We start from the raw sequence: 15,023 nt of genomic DNA on the forward strand, positions 1-15,023 counted from the left end.
TTTTTCCTGCTTTCTGATCTTCAGGAAAGAGTTAACGACTAAAGAAAGCCTCAGAGTAACTTGAGTACTTATATACACTTCTGTGAATGCTTCCTACGAGCAGAGCAACATTCAGAGTTTACCCATGAGGTCCCTGCACAGGGCATGTGTATGTGAAGTATGTGCTTGACTCTTTTCCCACCTCCCCTGGAGCTCCTGAGGTTCCAAAAACCCTGCAAGCAGAAGGCAGCACAGCTCAAACTGACTTCAGTTGTTGCATCTTACTCTTTGTACCACCATGAAGAAACTTAGTGGTAAACACTTTTAGATCCCCAGAGTTTTGAACTGCTCAAAACATTTTGGAAATAAAAACAAAAACTCTTTATAAAGGAGATCAAGATAATGCTCTGCGCTATGAAGTCCCCAGCTGATCCCAACTCTCAATCCTTGGGCTTTATCCCTACCAGTGCTATGGTTATGCGTATACCAGCAAGCCCAACTATTTTATCTTTTTATTGGATAGGAAGTAGAATTTGTTAGTGGGCATGATTAAGGAGAGGCAGCACAGTGGAAGCCCTCACGTGTGCTGGGCCTGCTACTTGTCCCATGGAACCACAACTGGGGATACATTTGACACCAGTCCTTTGGAATGAGCTGTTCTTGCCTGGTATATCTTTGTATTTACCCGCATCAAACTTGACGAAGCCCCAGTCCTTTGAGATATGGAACTTCTAGTAGTCAGAGAACCTGACCTCAAACTCAAATGGATATATTTCCATACTGCCTCATTCTGCAACTTAAGAGATAAAGACTTAGCCAGTGTGAATCCTGGCCATAGTGCTTTGGTTCTTTCCTAACATCTCATATATATCCACCTGGAGCCTAAATAGGTACAACAAAAGGTAAGTGATATTTGTAGTCATTGGAAAGGTCAATCAGTTTCCAGGGTTCCTAAGACAACCCATATAAGCAGCAAGTTGCACATAGTACCAACGAGCCTGTTGTGTACAACCATTGTTCACTGAATAATCTATTTTAAAAAGTGAAAAATTTACAGGGTCGATCCTGTACTGTGTTGCTTTAGAATTACCAAAAAACAAAACCCACAAACCAACTATAGACACGTATCACTTAGCAACAGGGACACATTTGGAGAAACGAGTCATGAGGTGATTTCATTATTTATTGTATAGGCATCATTGAATGCTCTTATATGGGCTAAGAAGTCTCCAAAAGCACTGAAAATAAAAGCTTATGAAACCACCACCGCATGCTTGGGCCATCCTTGACTACTGTGTTGTCACATGGGGCACAATTATGCTTAGTGATGTGGAAACAACCCAAGTAACCTTTGAACATAATAAGCATGGACACACACACACAAAATCTAGGGGGGCAGCTGCAGAGAAAGAGTGTTAGAGCTGTCAGATTATGTTTTCTGGATGTGTCAAGGAGGCTGAACCCACAAAACCTCACGACTGTCGTTGCCTAAGCAAGTCCTACATAATGCTGGTCAATGTGCCAATTCAGATAGGGGGAATTCTCAAGGCCACACCCCTACATGAAGAACTACAGGCAATTAGTGACTGCTGAGAGAGGGGAAATCTCTTTTCTTCAGAGTCAGAATATCTAGTCCCAAGTGGCCAGCCCTAAGCTCATGTTCATATGAGTAGCACTAAGTGATCTCAGTAGGTCTTACATGCATATACTCATGTAACAGTAATAACCAAAGAAGATGTCATGGATTTGCAGGGAGTGGGGGAATTCAGGAGGAGTTGAAGGGGGAGAGAAGAAAGGGTAAAAGTGATACAACTGTAGTACTCAATGGAGGTGTGTAATGTCAGAAGGGAACTTTGTGGAGTCAGATCTTTCCTACCACCTTTGTGTGAGTTCTGGCCATCAAACCAAAATGAACATACTTCATAGCAAGCACCTTTCCTCACTATGCCATGTTGCTGGCCAGCCCAAAACCCAGTTCCCTAGATGAAAAAAAAAAAATTCAAACATGAAAGAGTGAAGAAGAGGGGTATATATTTAGATGAGGAGGTTGTTCTAGTATGGTTCTTTGCTTAAAATTTGTAAGTAGGAGTAAATTGAATAGATTTCTAAGAAAAGGTAATGAAACCTAGTAGTTGAAAACCCAAAAATGGAACAGAAACAGGTACTGTCCTAAAAGAAGGTCCTTTTCCAGACTGTTTTGTGGGCTCTGCAAGGGCAGTGATTGCAGGCTGAACTACATGTAGATTGTTTCAGGCCTGACATAAGCAGTAGTACTCAGCTTCGGTGGGGTAGGTAGAGATGCCGGCATGTTCATTGGCAGTGACAACAGATGTGTCTGAAGATGCAGGCCATGCCCTTCCCTCAGAGAAGCCAGTGCAGGGCAGAGGCTGACACCCCTGTTTCTCAGTGGTGAGTGAAAGTTAAACATTAAGGGAAAGAAGTCTGCCTGTGACACTCATGACCTCTTCTGAAGACTGGAGACCACAAAGGAGCTTTCTTCATGACCTTGTTCACACACAGCCTTCTCTGAAGGAGGAGGGGGAACTGTTTGAGCAGCTGGGCTGACCCTATTCCTGGCCTTGATTTTGTTCAACTTCCTAAGTTCTTTACAGGGACATTGAACTAAGGCCACCATGCCTCACCGCCTTCCTTCTCTTGCCCTTGCTCAGAGCTTCCTGCTGCTCCCCTGTGCTAGAGACATGGCTTGTGCCCCTCCAGGAACCTGGAGTTAACATGACAGATATTAACAGGGATTACAGTTTGCCTTCCCAAGATCTCCATGGGGTTTGGCATGGGCTTCTAAGATGGAGAGTCCTCACACTCTTCTTTTCCTTGTAGAGGAGATTGTGGAAATGTTGTATGATAATACAGAACTGCCCTGGGCTCTCTTTGGAACTCTCCGGAGCCTTGTATTCTGCTGTAATATACAAATGGTGATCACATACTCTGAGCAAAACTGATAGGATTTAGTCAAGGATGGGGCTGAGCAAAAGTCAGTCTATGGAGCAAGTTGCAGGACAGCCAAGCTTAGGCAGTGAAGTAGTTGGAAAACAGAAAGTTGGTGATAATGTAATAGAACTAGGGGCCCAGTTCCAGCCCCAGCAAGCAGCAGAACTCAGCAGCTTCGGCCACGTGTGGCTCTGGCTTTAAAGTCTAGAATAAAAGGGACTACTGGGACAATTGATGCTGATTATCTGGAGCTAAGAAATTAGTGGTGCTTAAGAAGAGACCAGCATCACTGAGGTGAAATATTCTGGGAAGTGTTTTCTGAGAGTGCAAAGAAGCTGTGTTGCAGAGATAGCCAAGTTGTACTGCCTGCTGCAGCTGTACTTGGTAATGTGTAAGAATCACCCAGGTGGAATTGATTTTGAAGGTATGAAAGGGTCATGAAGAGCAGCTGAGGTTTAGTACTGTGAGAAGCTATGGAAGGCCATTGGTGAAGGTGCAGCCTCAATTACAGTTGATGGTCCAGGACTGAAGGGGCCATATAAAAGAGTTGAGGCTTGGCACCTTGAAGAGAGCCTATGAGAGGCTATTGGTGAAGCCTAGTTACAGCAGAGGACCCCAGTGTATTGGAGATGCCAGTACAATGGGATGATCACCACCAACAGCAGCAACAATGAGTGGATCAACCTGAGCTTAGAATGCTACAGAGAGAAGACCTGGAGAAGTGATGCCCCAGCCCTTTGGAGCCCAGAAGATCATGTATGGGTCCCAGACATCGGAACAAAAAGCTGTAACATTAAAGTAGCCTTGAAGGCCCCAAGATGTTCAAGATGCCAGAGCCTTGAGATATCTTCTGAAGAAAGCTGCTAACAGGGAGTGGAGCCAGCCCAGGAGAAAGGACTTTGTTGCAGTCAACAAAGATGAGAAAGGAGTTGGAGATCTGAAGACAGCTTTGACATCAGACATGGAGACGCAGAGTTTGGAGTTTGTCTAGCTAGTTTCCTGTCTTGCTTTGGGAATTGCAGTAAAGTGATTGGATGAATCTCAGAAGAGACTTTGAACTATAGATTTTTAACATTATTGAGACTGCTATAGACTATGGAGACTTTTGAAGTTGGACTAAATGTATTCTTTATTATGCTGCATTTAGGTATAACCCCCACAGACTCATGTTTGGACTAGCCTATGGGGACCAGAGAGTAGAATGTGATGGTTTGTATATATTTGGCCTAAGAAGTAGCTCTATTAGAGGGTGTGGCCCTGTTGGAGTAGGTATGGCCTTCCTCTTAGCTTTGTTTTGTAATCTCTCTTGCTGTTGATTTCTAGTTTTATTCCACTATAATCTTAGAAGATACAAGAAGTGAGTTTTTAATTGGTAAGACCTGATTTATGTTCTAGAGTTTGGTTTATAGCAGGAAAGTTTCTGTAGTGGCTATTCCTGGTTGTCAACTTTACTCTATCTGGAATGAACTACATTCCAGAATTGGAAGGTTCACCTGTGATCCTAATCTGGAGGCTGGAAGATACAAGTTTCTGACCTGGATCTTGTCATGGAGATCTATGAATCCCAGAAGATTAGGACAGGGAGATCTCTGAGTTCAAGGTCATCTGGGACAAAGCAAGTCCCAGATCCAGGTGTGGTGGCACACACCTTTAATCTGGGCCACACCTTCTGCTGGAGACCTATATAAGGACATTGGAAGAAGGAAGGCTCTCTCTGCTTTGTCTGCTTGCCTTGTGGGAGTGAGCAACTGCTAGATCCTTGAACTTCTATTCACAGCTGCTGCTGACCATTGTTGGGAGTTGGACTGCAGACTGTAGGAAGACGTTTACATTACAGAAGACAGTTTATATGTTAAAGGTGCCATGTTAAAAGACAACATTCATCATTTCGAGGTTGTGGAGTTGAGAGACTGTGGCCAAAATGACAGAGCGAGATATTGAGTCCTTCTCTAACCCTTTGGCTCCAGATGGCCACGATGTGGATGATCTTCATTCCTTCCACTAATCAAACCTTACCAATGAAGACTTCAGGAAACTTCTTATGACCCCAAGAGCTGTACCTCCTTCTGCACCACCTTCTGAGTCAAATCACCATGAGATGCCAAGAGAGTACAATGAGGATGAAGACCCAGCTGCACAAAGGAGGAAAAAGCAAAGTTATTATGCCAAGTTTCACCAGCAAGAGATTGAGAGAAAGAGAGAGAGAGAGAGAGAGAGAGAGAAAGAACTCGCAGAAAAATACTGGGACCGTGTCAAGGAACAGAAAGATAGTGGGAACAAAGGATAGGGGGAAACTGAGCTGATAAGTACCATAGCCAACTCCAGGGCCGTGGGCCCCACTGCTGATATGGACAAATCAGCAGCAGAGAAGAGAAGACAATTGATTCAGGAGTCTAAATTCTTGGATGGTGATATAGAACACACCCATTTGGTAAAAGGTTTGGATTTTGCGTTGCTTCAAAAGGTGCATACTGAGATTGCCAGAAAAGAAAAGGGAAGGAGGAAGAGAAACTCAGGGAAAAGCCCTCAAAGGAAACCAAGAAAGATGAGGATCCTGAGAACAAAACTGAATTTAAAACACGCCTTAGCCAAAATGTGTATCAGGTGCTTTTCAAGAGTAAATCATATGAATGAAATGAGCTGTTCTTACCAGGACATATGGCCTATGTAGTAGACCTGGCTGATGAGTACCCAGACACAGATATCCCCACCACTCTCATATGCAGCAAGACTGATTGCCCCACTATGGAGGCCCAGACTACACTGACTACATGACAAAATGACATCATTATTAGCAAACTCTCCCAGATTTTGTCATACCCGAGGCAGGGGACCCAAAAGAAGAAGCTCAAGAAGGACAAAGGAAAACTGGAAAAAAAGAAACCTCCTGAGGCTGACATGAACATTTTTGAAGACATTGGGGATTATGTTCCTTCCACAACCAAGACACCTCGGGACAAGGAGCATGAGAGATACCGGGAACATGAACATGATCAGGAATGGGAATGACAGGAGGAAAAGAAAAGGCACAGCCCCTTGGAGAAGCCAAAAGTGGATGATGAGCCCATGGATGTTGACAGAGCACCCGACTCTGCAAAGGAGTTGATCAAGGCCATCAATGAAAAATTTGCAGCTGGGTGATTTCTTTGACATGTCCAACAGTTATGCAGAATGCTATCCAGCCACGATGGGTGACATGGCTGTAGATAGTGATGAAGAGGTAGATTATAGCAAAATGGACCAGGGTAACAAGAAGGGTCCCTTAGGCCCTTTGATACTCAGAAGGAATATAGCGAGTATATGAACAACCAGGAGGCTTTGCCCAAGGCTGCATTCCAGTATGGTATCAAGATGTCTGAGGGATGGAAAACCAGACGATTCAAAGAAACTAATGAGAAGGCAGAGCTTGATCAACAGTGGAAGAAAGTAAGTGCAATCATCAAGAAGAGGAAGAAGATGGAAGCAGATGGGGTTGAAGTGAAAAGACTACTACTACTACTACTACTCTCTCTAGTTCCGACTGTCACCACATGGCTGCCCTTCGTTGCTGGTTTCTACAATTCCTCAGAAGGTTGCAAACTGTTTTTTGTTTGTGAGTGATTATAAATGTTTATTGTATAATTCTTTATAGATCTGTGTCCCAAATGTTAAGATTAATGACAGTGCAACATCATGTCCAGCATGTTCCATTATAGGTAGTTAAACCTGCAAAAACAACAACAATAACAACAAAAGACAATATAACTTACAACAGTGAAAAGGCCATTGTTTAATTCTCCGGGGCTGAGCATGGGGTTGTCTCTTGTCATCCAGCACTTGGGAGGCTGAGGCACAGCGGGTGATTGATTGCTCCAAGCAAGTATGAGATGACACAGTAGAACATATCTTAGGCTACAGACTGAAATCCTACCTAAAAACAAATCAAAAAATAACCGCAACAAAACAAAAGAAAACAAATGAAAAATTTTAAAACAAGCACAAAAAAATGTGCAGAGTAATAGGCTTTCCATTGACATAATATAGGCCAGATTGGACCAGAAAAAAATGGATAAAGGCTGGTTTATTGGACGCTGCTCCTGGATGGGTTCTCCAGTCCCAAGGAACAAGGCCAGGGAAATTGTACACCCATGCTAATGCAAGGGGTTTTATAGGTGTTAGGCAAGAGGTGATGATGTGTTAGCTTGGAGCTGGGATTGTGCCCATATATGGTCAAAAATGGAACCCCTGGGCGGGCACTCTTGCCTGGGTTGCCTTAAATGCAGATGTGAGTGGTGATGATGTATTTTGAGTTTTCTCAATAGGGGTCAGGTAATGTGAAGGAGAGCAGACAAGGTTTCCCAGCTTGGGAGGTGACAAGCAGGGACTCCAACCAAACACAGAGCTCTGACCTCTGATCTTGCACAAGGCCAGCTTTATGAGGAGAAGGGAGAGCATATCCTTTTGGCTTTAGGCTCTAGATCTTCCTTCCACTTTCCTAGAAGTCCCCCTGCTCTCTAAAAGAAGTTTTTGGTTTTTTTTTTTTTTTTTTTTGCTTTTGTTTGTTTTGGTATTGTTTTGCCTAGTTCCCATGTTGTAGCCCACACTGGCATCTTAGAAGTCATCATCTTACTGTGTAGCACCAGCTGCTCCAGAGACAGCATTCCTCTTCCCTCATCCTACCAGATGCTGGGATCTTCATCAACACTGTGTAGTACCATACTGAATTTCTTTCTTTCTCTTATTGGCTATGGCTTAGGGGCCTGGAGAGATGGCCCACTAGTGAAGGGTGCTTACTGCTCTTGCAGAGGACCTGGGTTTGATTCCCAGCACTGCCACTGAACCTCATAACTGTCTATAACTTTAGTTTCAGGGGATCTGATACCTCTTCAGACCTCTTTGGGTGCCTGTATGCACATATGGCGCACATACACACACTCTAGCACACACATGTACACATAAAAGAAAATAATATAAAAATAGGTATGGCTTAGAACATCTGCTATTGGCTGTTCTCTGTGTTTAACCTCCTGAGAAAGTTCCCTTCTTTGACACCATCTCTCTACGCTATTATCCAGTTCTAGATTCCGTAACTTACTGAGGTGCAGTCAGTTACTGTCTCTCTCATACTGCACTCCAAGGTTCGAAGACTTAAGTGTCAGATGTAATTCACCAGTCTCCATCTCCACTGTCCTCCCTAACAACATGTTCCCTCCAGTTCCCAGTCTTAACATTGAGGTGAAGTTTCTCTTGGTACCCATCCATTTCTCATAGTTCATTCAAAAAAAACCCTGCTGAGATGGTGCATACTCAGGAGGCTGTGGCAGGAAAATCATGAATTCAAACCAGCCTAGGTTCCATAATGAGACCCCGTTTCAAATAGAACAACAACAGAAGGAGCCTTCTAGCTTTGTCTGGTATCCTTCTAGTGGGCTGTATAGCACATGTGATCCCAAAGGGTGCTCACCAAGTGGTGGATGTCATTATCTGGTTTGTTCATCTGATGTGGGTGCTTTAAGGCAAAGGTTACCCTTGCTTCTCCGTGTCTCCCAGTAGTGCCTTGTATGTAAAACAGGATTAAGTATTTTGTTCATGTGATGATACATGTGTCATCATATGACACTCATGGACTTACCATTCTATCCCATGTACTGTGGTTCTTAATAGTCTGCCTTTTACTAGGGAATAATCTCCATGAACGTTTGCCTGTCTGCAAAGTTGGGAACTTTACCTTTAAGTGTGTTCTAACCCTTATACAACCTTTACACTTCAGGCTTAGGGAGCATTGTAGAAGAGGGAGCAGAAAGAATGTAAGATCTAGAGAGCCAGAGTGTCTGCTGCAAGCTAGCGTCAGATATGTAGGACAGGAGGCTATGCCCATGAAATCTCTGCAATACTTAAACAATGCAATGCTAACACCAATTGTCATTCAAGGGGGGGGCAGCAGGTGGACTCTCAACAATATACCACCCCTAGATAGAGGACTAGATAGAGTGAAATTTATGGCTGCTAAGAGAGAGAGAGAATCAGTCTTTGCCCCCATAGATTATCCAATCCCAAGTGGTTAGCCCTAAACACATAAACATATGAGCAGTGCTCGGTGAACTCATCCTGTATTTATAGTTACACACATGTTTGTGTGTATGTGTGTGTGTGTGTGTGTGTGTGTGTATAACAATAATAAAGAAGAGTTCATGAGAGTTGGGGGGTTTGGGAGGAGTTGGATGAGGAGGAGGATGAGGAGCAAGAGGAGGAGGAGAAGGAGGAGGAAAGGATATAAAATTCTCAAAAAAATAGATTAAAAAAAAGACCTATAGCGTGTTCTTATACATGTCTCAGGGCTACTGAGGTCTGCTGAGGTCCTGTCTTCGAGCCACCAATTGCAGCTGGCCTCTGGCTTTCCTCTGATTGGAGGTACTTTCTTCACAGCAGGAGAGTGCACTCTCCCCACAGCCTCTCCTCCCTCATCCTCTCAGAGACCTCCCTGTGGCAGCTGTCACTCTTGTAAAGAAGACAGTGCCTTCCAGCACATTGCCTCCTTGAGGCTTCAGTGGCAGAATTTAACTGTGTATTCTAGGCACTTCTAAGTAAGTGCGGCTTGTCCTCAAACCTGCCACTGAGATTCTTTCTGAATCAAATCAGTGCTGGCAGCTGATGTATGTGCTTTCCCTCTCTTCTCCGAGTGGAGTGCAGGAAAAGGAAGGACTGTTCATGCCAGCGTTCATCTGCCTGGGCTCAGCTGCCCTCAGAGAATGCTAATTAGGTACCAGGCCTCCCGCAGAACATTCTCCCGAGGCCCAGATCGACGCTGGAACGTGGGAGAGTCTAAGTAGCACACATTCCTGCCCCCGAGCATGTGTGCCTATGCAGTACCTTTGTTCCTTCCAGCTCTCGAGGGCAAGGACATTATTGTGTTCACATGGCCCCCTACCTACACCCCAAGCATGATGTAGTTTCTATAGCTGGAGATATCCTATGTCTATTTGTGAAGTAGCCGAAGGAAGGAGGGACAGAAGATACGGCAGAATTGAAAACAATATTGGATGGCCTTCCAGAGTAGGAAGTTAGATGGTATCAAATGGAAGATTTGGCAAACAGGTTTGCTGCTCCTAGATATGTATGAGATTGCTCCCCAGGGTGTACCTGCTGTGTTAGAAGATTGGATATCCTCAGTGCTGGTAGAAATATCCAAGACTCGAGGAGCACCCAGCCTTAGAAATAGCAGTGGGATAACATATAATGGGACATCTGAGGACACAATTAGAGCCTATATGTCTCAGGAGGAAGAGTCATGGCTTGCTGAAGGGTCCTGTGCATCAAGCCCTAGAACAGCCACCTAACTTGCCCTGCTCCTATTTGGGAGCACAGACTATCTAGATTGGCTCTAGTCATCACCATCACTCCCAGGACCGAAGAGGCCCTCCTATTTTGGGTCCAGGTTTTAAATGTGAGAATGTTTGTCTTTTTTTTTTCTGCCCTTTCTCAATGACACGAAGGCTGCTATTTGTTTCGGAGCAGATGTCGAGTGGGTTTGAGCTTGCTGTCATCTTTCGTAGATTGAATATGGCTTGCTAGGGTGTTGTGAAGGATTCTAAAGTTTAGTTTAGGTTCAGTGGAGGGAAGCTCCATGAAAAGCAAGGGTGGCAAGGGCAGGGATGGGGAGAGGAACCGTATGGATGCCATCCCTGTTCTAGAGAGTGGGGAGTAGTTAGCCTAGCGTTGGTGGAGGTTATTTTAATTTCATTTTTTCCTCCAGAGCTTTGCCTTGGTTCTCTTCTGTAGGTAAAATGTGGTACCTTTGTAGATGGAGAGCAGAAGAGTTCGGCGGCTTCCCAGCTCCCACATCTAACTTGGCATCTGGTATTGGACACAATATGATCACAAACAGGCAGGAACAGGAGACTGTTTAACACACCCCTCCAGAGTGAATATTTCCCAGTAGTTATTTCAGAGGCAATTTAAGCGTTTGTAACTTGAGCTGTGACTGGTACTCCTAACTTAGCACATAAATTAACGCCCACATGGCTAGAATCTTAGCTTTGTGCACTGGCAGTCAGAATGCACTGAGGAGGGACCAATGGCTTTGAGCCGCTACAGGGTCTGTCTCATTACCAACAGTCAGTTATACAACCATGTTTAGCAGCTTTTGCCCAGGGTGAATTTGTCCAGTTACTTCCTTTAAGGTTTTTATCATGTAGAGAAACTGAGGCATGACTGGAAAGTATAAGTTTTTAAAGTAACTTGGGCCTCAGGCCTCTTGGGCCATGAAGTTAGCAAATATTCCTTGAATGTTTTGCACATGTCTATTGTAGACGTTGCAACAACATCTGAACCCCTCAGTCTTAATGTGTTTCGGTACCTGGGAGAAGATAAGTGGAAGCACCACAGCAAATAATACTTTAACAAGAGTAGTAAGTATCCTGAGGGAAGCAAAAGCCCTCCACTGTGGTTGACCAGAGAAGCTCCTTGGGGATAGTCCAAAGAATCTCTTTAAGTCTGAGAAACAGCTGAAGCAAATCTGTGTGGTGGATGGAAGAAAAGTCGGTGGCTAGTGGAGAGAATGCCTTGAGGCAGTCTATTAGTTAGCACCCATCTTGTGGATGGAGATGGTAGTGGGTTTATTATAGGCTTCAAAGGCACCAGTTGCTTCTCTTAAACCTGGTAGTAACATAAGCCATTGCACTTGGAAGAGTGTGCTTGCTTAGTGGTATCAAGAGTGTGAGGATGTTTATAAAGTACAGTGAGCCTTCAGTGGTTTTATCCCTGTCGGCAGCTATGTGTGACAAGTAGTGTTTTCACCTCTGTTCTGCACAACCTGTGACGTGCAGACTACAATGTCAGGTGACCATAGATAGGTACATCAGCCTTGGGGAGGGAGTGTTATAACGCAACCTACAGCTGACTCTTCCTCAAACCATGTCTGACTTCTCATGCTTCTGTCCCTGATGTGTTCAGTGTAGCCCAGGCCTTGCCTACATCCTTGACTATCTCCACTCAGATTCTCCAATGCTTCAGAAGCAGCAAGTCTGGTAAAGAGAGCATTGTCCCATTACTGTATCCTGTTACCTCCGTCATTGGGTTCAGTCAAGGCTGCAGGCCCTAACCTAGAAACTGTAGCATTGCCCACTCCTCTTGGTGTCTTTGGGTATTCTTTCCTGGCAAGGCTATTTTGGTCTCTTTAGGAAACCTTTTGTGGTATCTGTGGAACCAGGGTCCCCTAAGTATCTCTGTTCATCCACTCAGAACACTTCACTTTATATTCTGACTTCATCGTGGCTTCTAAGCAGCCTGGAACTCCTTACACATTCTCATGCACACAGTGAGGCACCATCAGTGCCTGATGAGCAATATATGATGTTTACACTTCGATAATTATCACAGACAGATCGTGAGTGAAGATTAATACTGAGCATGAGTAATTGTTGACTTCTTTATTCCTCAGAACTTAGTCTCGTTCTGTGCATGAAACAGAGATCAGTCACTGTATGGATGCTTTGTGCTAGCAAACTGTGTATAACAAAAGTTACCATTTTAACCAATGTTAAGCACACATTTGCTGTCATCAGCACATTTTTGGTGCTGTGTCACCACCACCATCCAACTCTGGAACTTTTCCTGCAGACAAGGAAATGTCATTCTAGTTAAACAATAGCTTCCACTCCCCTGACCCCAGAGCCATGAAAGAACACTCCTTTTTCTGTCTTTATCAACTTGGCTATTCTTGCTACCTCATGTAAGTGAAATCTCCCAGTCTATCTTTTTGTCATGACTTATTTCACTGAGCATTTCAAGGTGCATCTGTGATCTCTATTGTATATATTAGAATATCCATCCTTTTAAGGATGAGTAATACACACATGCACATATGCACACATAACAACATGCATATACATGAGCACACACACAAAGACACATGTAGACACAGACACACACACAAATAAACACACACATGCACTCATATATGCACATACATACAGACATACACATGTACATACACATGCACACACAAGACACACACTTAGACACTGACACACAGACATTGACAAACAGATGCACTAGCACACACAGAGACCCAGACACACACAGGCACACAGATGTGTACATGTACAGACATGCACAGATATAGACACACACACAGACACACATGCACACCTGTACATACACAGATACACACATACACACACACACACAGACACACACACCACTTTGGGTTTGTCTATCTGCTGATGCACATTTTGCTTGTTTCCATCTTTGGGTTATGAGGAATATCATGAACACTGAAGTGCCAGTCCAGACTTTCTACTTCTATTGACAATAGAAGTGCTTAATCTTGTGGTAAAGCTACTTTTAGAGTTTAGAAACATTTTAAATATATTTGGGACAGTCAGTTTACATCAAACAAAGTCACCTTTGGGTCGGAGGTGACATGGGCTGAGATTTTGCATTCTTCTTTTTTTGACCCATGTGATGATTCTTGCTGACATGAAATGACTTGTTTTAAGTATGACTTTATTTTATTTATTTTTTTTTTTTTACAGCATAAAACTTCTAGCTGTGCAAGAACTGCTTGACAAAGAAGCCCTGGAAAAGGTAATATTTTGTTTTTTTTCTACTACACAGGGAGAATTCTGCTCCCTGCCCAGGGCAGCATTTACTGCAGAAGCAGTCTGCTTCTTTGCATTCTCCTCAGGCAGTTTCCAATCAAAGCTCCTGGTACTCATACTCCATTTACACTTGCAGACCCAAGTTTGCTCTGTTCCTTCCAAGCTCTGGGAAAGCCAAGGCTTTCTTATCACAAGGCAGGCCACACTCTGTAGAAAGCCTCCTGCATTTCTAAGCTACAGGAGCAAAGAGGCCTCCTTTCTGTCAGGCTTCAAGCTTGCTGTCTCCTCCTCTTAGTTTCACATTCGATCGTCTGAGTATATACACGAAAGAATTGAGGTCCAGCCACACTTGGTAACCAGTCCAAGACAAATGGACTTAGTGGAAGAGTGAAGATGTGAACCTCTTGTAGGTCCATTTCTGGAATGGTGGCTTTGCTGTTTAACAGATGTGACTGTGACAGTGTCCTTTTAGTGGTTTAGCTATTATAGTGTATTAGGCTGAAGACTGGGAAATCACCTCCACACCTGTGCTGTGGGAGACATCCTGGTGCATTTTGCCATGTTCAAGTCAACTGGAACTGACAAGCTTTTACTTGTGGATTCTGGTTCTGGGTTTGAAGAGGAATGGTTTTAGCAATGCAGGCTAAGCAGGTACTGAGGAGGCCAGGCCCTAAATGCCATTCTGGGAGCTATTGTACTCCTGCAGTACATTCATCCCCCTTGGATAGCTCAGAACTCTTTCTACAAATGTAGCTGCAGGTGTTGATATAATCTGTAGGTTGACACAAATGTAAGTTGTTAGAGAGATAAACATCCAATGGTAGTTGTTTAAGGAACATAAAATGTTTGGACCACTGCTGTGTGTCTAGGTACTATAATGAAGGAAGTCTTTAAAGTCAGGATCAAGTAGTGCTGTGAAGGGTAGGGAGTGGCCTGAGCTTTGAGACTCCACTCAGCCTATTTTCTATAAGGGTGAGACAAGGACACTGGTTCCACTGGACCTTAGAATGGCAAGATGTGAGGCAAGTGAGTTAATGTATCCAAATGGCTCTCTAGATGCAAAAGCACTCTGCTCATATCAAGTCTTAATTATTCATGTCAGTTCCTCATACACATCCAGCTATTAAAACATACTACAATGACTATAAAAGCTATCAACGGGACAAATGGCAGCCTTGAGGGTGGATGGTAGATTAGATAATGGTACTAAAGCAACCATAACTTTTCCGGAAGCTGATGGCTTTTTTGTGATCATGTCAGAGAATGGCCTGGTCCTTAGGAATCACCAGGAGGGATACAGGATCTTATCACTCATCCTGAAAATATTCCAAAGACAGTGGAAAGAAAGAAAGAGAGGGGGAGAGGGAAAGAGAGAGAAGAAGGGGGGAAGAGAGGGAGGGAGGGAGAGAGAGAAAGAAAGAGGGAAAGAGAGAGAAGGGATATGCAGATGAGGCAAAATACAAACCATTGACCTTTCTGTGTAAGCAGGTATATGTGATTTCTTTGTATGTCTTT

At 43.8% G+C, this 15,023-nt stretch overlaps 1 protein-coding gene and 2 pseudogenes across 2 annotated transcripts in view; 2 read left to right on the forward strand and 1 right to left on the reverse strand.

The window, feature by feature from the left end:
* Eepd1 (endonuclease/exonuclease/phosphatase family domain containing 1) overlaps positions 1–15,023 on the forward strand; it is a 117,832-nt gene that overhangs the window by 51,917 nt on the left and 50,892 nt on the right. For both annotated transcript variants that reach the window (XM_031343056.1, XM_031343057.1), the window contains exon 3: positions 13,443–13,494. In XM_031343056.1, coding sequence (XP_031198916.1) covers positions 13,443–13,494 — 52 coding nt within the window. The remainder of the gene's footprint in view (positions 1–13,442; positions 13,495–15,023) is intronic.
* On the reverse strand, positions 914–1,036 carry LOC116074065 (annotated as a pseudogene).
* On the forward strand, positions 4,850–6,896 carry LOC116071934 (annotated as a pseudogene).

This window comes from Mastomys coucha, unplaced genomic scaffold, assembly GCF_008632895.1.
Source record: "Mastomys coucha isolate ucsf_1 unplaced genomic scaffold, UCSF_Mcou_1 pScaffold23, whole genome shotgun sequence".
NCBI lineage: Eukaryota > Metazoa > Chordata > Mammalia > Rodentia > Muridae > Mastomys > Mastomys coucha.